General features: G+C 43.1%; 1 protein-coding gene across 1 annotated transcript; it reads right to left on the bottom strand.

Moving 5' to 3' along the window:
* Window positions 1-352: 352 nt before the first annotated feature.
* LOC129294803 (pathogenesis-related thaumatin-like protein 3.5) lies at window positions 353-1,675 on the bottom strand. The gene is made up of 3 exons (XM_054933297.1): window positions 1,590-1,675; window positions 818-1,481; window positions 353-722 (listed from the first exon to the last, which is right to left on the bottom strand). The coding sequence occupies exons 1-3, from the start codon at window positions 1,648-1,650 to the stop codon at window positions 587-589; spliced, it is 861 nt and encodes a 286-aa protein (XP_054789272.1). The 5' UTR covers window positions 1,651-1,675; the 3' UTR covers window positions 353-586.
* Window positions 1,676-2,381: the final 706 nt, after the last annotated feature.

The following is a 2,381-nucleotide window of genomic DNA, read 5'->3' as shown; positions in this document are numbered from 1 at the left end:
CCTCTACTTTTGAGGGCTTTCTACTTATGAGAAATTTTTAGACAAGCTTGATATATCAAGTCATCCAAAGATCCTTCAATAAAATCATACCAATTTAATTAAATAAATTATTACGTGTCATTATTTTTAATAACTTGTTTTAATAATAAAATAACTATTTAATTTCTTACCTTTTAATGTCGTATTTTTATTAAATGAATGATCAATAATGTGTATACCGGACCTATTTAAGAATTTTTCCATCCACGTGGGCTGACAAATTTCATGTCCATGCTGACTTGTTTGTGTTTGTAGTGTAGGTAAGCCGGCCCGGTACGAGAAAATAATTGACGGCAGTGAGGGCAAGAGAACGTGTACAAGAGAGGGACGGTATCACTTGCGCATCCCGGATTTTTCTTGAAACAAAGGAATATAATCTTAACAAATTGTTGAAATATACGGCAGCGAAGTTAAACAGCTTCCGATAGACGTAATTCGTCCAAAAGAAAGAAAGAAAGAAAAAAGCTGGTTCTTCAATCGAAAATCACTCCTAACGAACTGGATCAGAAGGACCGACTATATATATTTGTGTGCGCGATAACCAGCTTCAAAACAGATTCCACGAACTAAGTATAGAAAATCCCATGAGCACCCCGATCATCCACTTTCTAATCAACGAGCTTAGGCCCTTCGATCCGTTGCAGTGGAGCTTGTGGTCATGGTACGTGCACACTTGTTGCTTCCTGCAGATTAAGTGCCCATGAGAAAAAAGTTGATGTTTATTTTTATCGTAGTACAACGAATAGAGCTTCGATATAGATATCTTGTCACTACAAACCTGGAAGAGCAGAAGGCAACGACATAGTCAGGACTCGTGCAGGAGAAAATACTGGTTGGATCGTCGTATGCATAACTATAAGAATTAGGGCATGCTTCCTTGAACTTCTTGGAGTAATACGTAGGTTTGCACGTAATGGGGTTCCCATAATTCCCTCTGCAGCAATACTCATCGGTGTTAAACACGTCGCAGGCGCTCCGGCAAGCCACTACTTTGCCCTTGGATTTCACGGCGAGCTCCGATGGACACTTTGGTCTCATGTCATAGTCGCACCCAACCGTAGTACAGTTTCCTTTTCCATTTATGGGCAGGACCGCCACTGGAACGTTGAAGCCATCAACGAGGCTGACGTCGTAATAATCCGACGCCACGAGGGTAAATTCCGCAAGCGAAGCAGGAGGCTTCCCCGAGGCAGCGCATTTCAAGGACGACCCACAGGCTCCGGTCACGCATGAACCGTTTCCACTGGAGTCGAATTTGCATCCCGTTCGTGCCCATATCCGACCCGACCACCCCACAGGCGCAGTGAACACGCGGGACTGGTGTGGCTTTAGGGAGAAGCCTCCACCGTCGAAGTTGTCCCCCGGCGTGACGGCGGGCCAGATGGTGTCCTTGCAGTTGTTGACTATGGTGAAGACTCTAGCTGACTCGCAGAGGGGCAGCCCTGTCCTCCATTGAAGCAAGCATTAATTAGAAGCGCGAGCAAAAAATGAAATTGAAAAAATATACTATCAACATAATAGTAATGGCATATGGCTATAGGATTTATTACCTGATGAAATGATGGCTAGAATAATGGAGATTGATAAAAATATGTGGAGATGCGATGCCATGGTGCGTTTGGGGTTAGATAGAAGGGGCGGAAATACGGTGATGAATATATACGAGAGGGAGAGAAGGGGATGGATGAGAGAACAAGAGTGGAAAGAAGGTAAGTGAATCAAGGAAGCAAAAGGCTTGCTTTTAGGGGAAAGAAGGGAAGATTCTTTTCCTAGTAGTTATTTGCAAGTTTATGCAGGGTTCTATTCCTCATCACTGTATAGTTGTGGTTGTGGAGCCTGTTTGAGTTCCCAGGGCTTTATCAATTGGATTCTTTTCCTTCGCCTGCTGCAGTTTCTTTAAACGGTAAGAGATTCAAGCTCACTCAGTTTCTTGATCAAGTCAAACTGTACGTTCAAGCCTGCTGCAAACACTAGAGTAATGCCATGGCTTTGAGATACAGACCAGACTTCTGGGCTTAGCATTGTTTATATTCTAGCCAACCCAAACAGCCTCAGCAAGTCAAAAAAACTGTCCGATTCTTCCTGTGATCCAGCTCTGGCCCATTTTTCCTTTTAGCTTCCTGACTCTTGTGTTGGGCTTTGAAAATTCCCTGGCCTGTATTTTTAGTCATTTCAGACTCCCAGGTCACAGTCTACCTATTATTATATTAAAAAAGAAAAAGAAAAAAGAGTTGTGAGTAAGCGCGCATACCTGGCATTGATGATTTACCAACGTCACTGAATGATCACATGAAAAAATTAACGTGCCTGCACTAGGGAACCAAGCCAGTGCGATACTTCAT

Source organism: Prosopis cineraria, unplaced genomic scaffold (assembly GCF_029017545.1).
Source record: "Prosopis cineraria cultivar Desert tree isolate PC_DT_omini unplaced genomic scaffold, ASM2901754v1 PC15, whole genome shotgun sequence".
Classification (NCBI taxonomy): domain Eukaryota; kingdom Viridiplantae; phylum Streptophyta; class Magnoliopsida; order Fabales; family Fabaceae; genus Prosopis; species Prosopis cineraria.
The sequence above is the reverse complement of the archived record's forward strand: the minus strand, read 5'-3'. Positions and strand labels throughout refer to the sequence as shown.

Coding starts and splice junctions, on each gene's coding strand:
- LOC129294803 (XM_054933297.1), bottom strand. CDS start 1,650: ATGGCATCGCATCTCCACATATTTTTATCAATCTCCATTATTCTAGCC. Junction 1,482..1,589: donor TCTAGCCATCATTTCATCAG/GTAATAAATCCT, acceptor AATGGAGGACAG/GGCTGCCCCTCTGCGAGTCA. Junction 723..817: donor GTTGCCTTCTGCTCTTCCAG/GTTTGTAGTGAC, acceptor CTTAATCTGCAG/GAAGCAACAAGTGTGCACGT.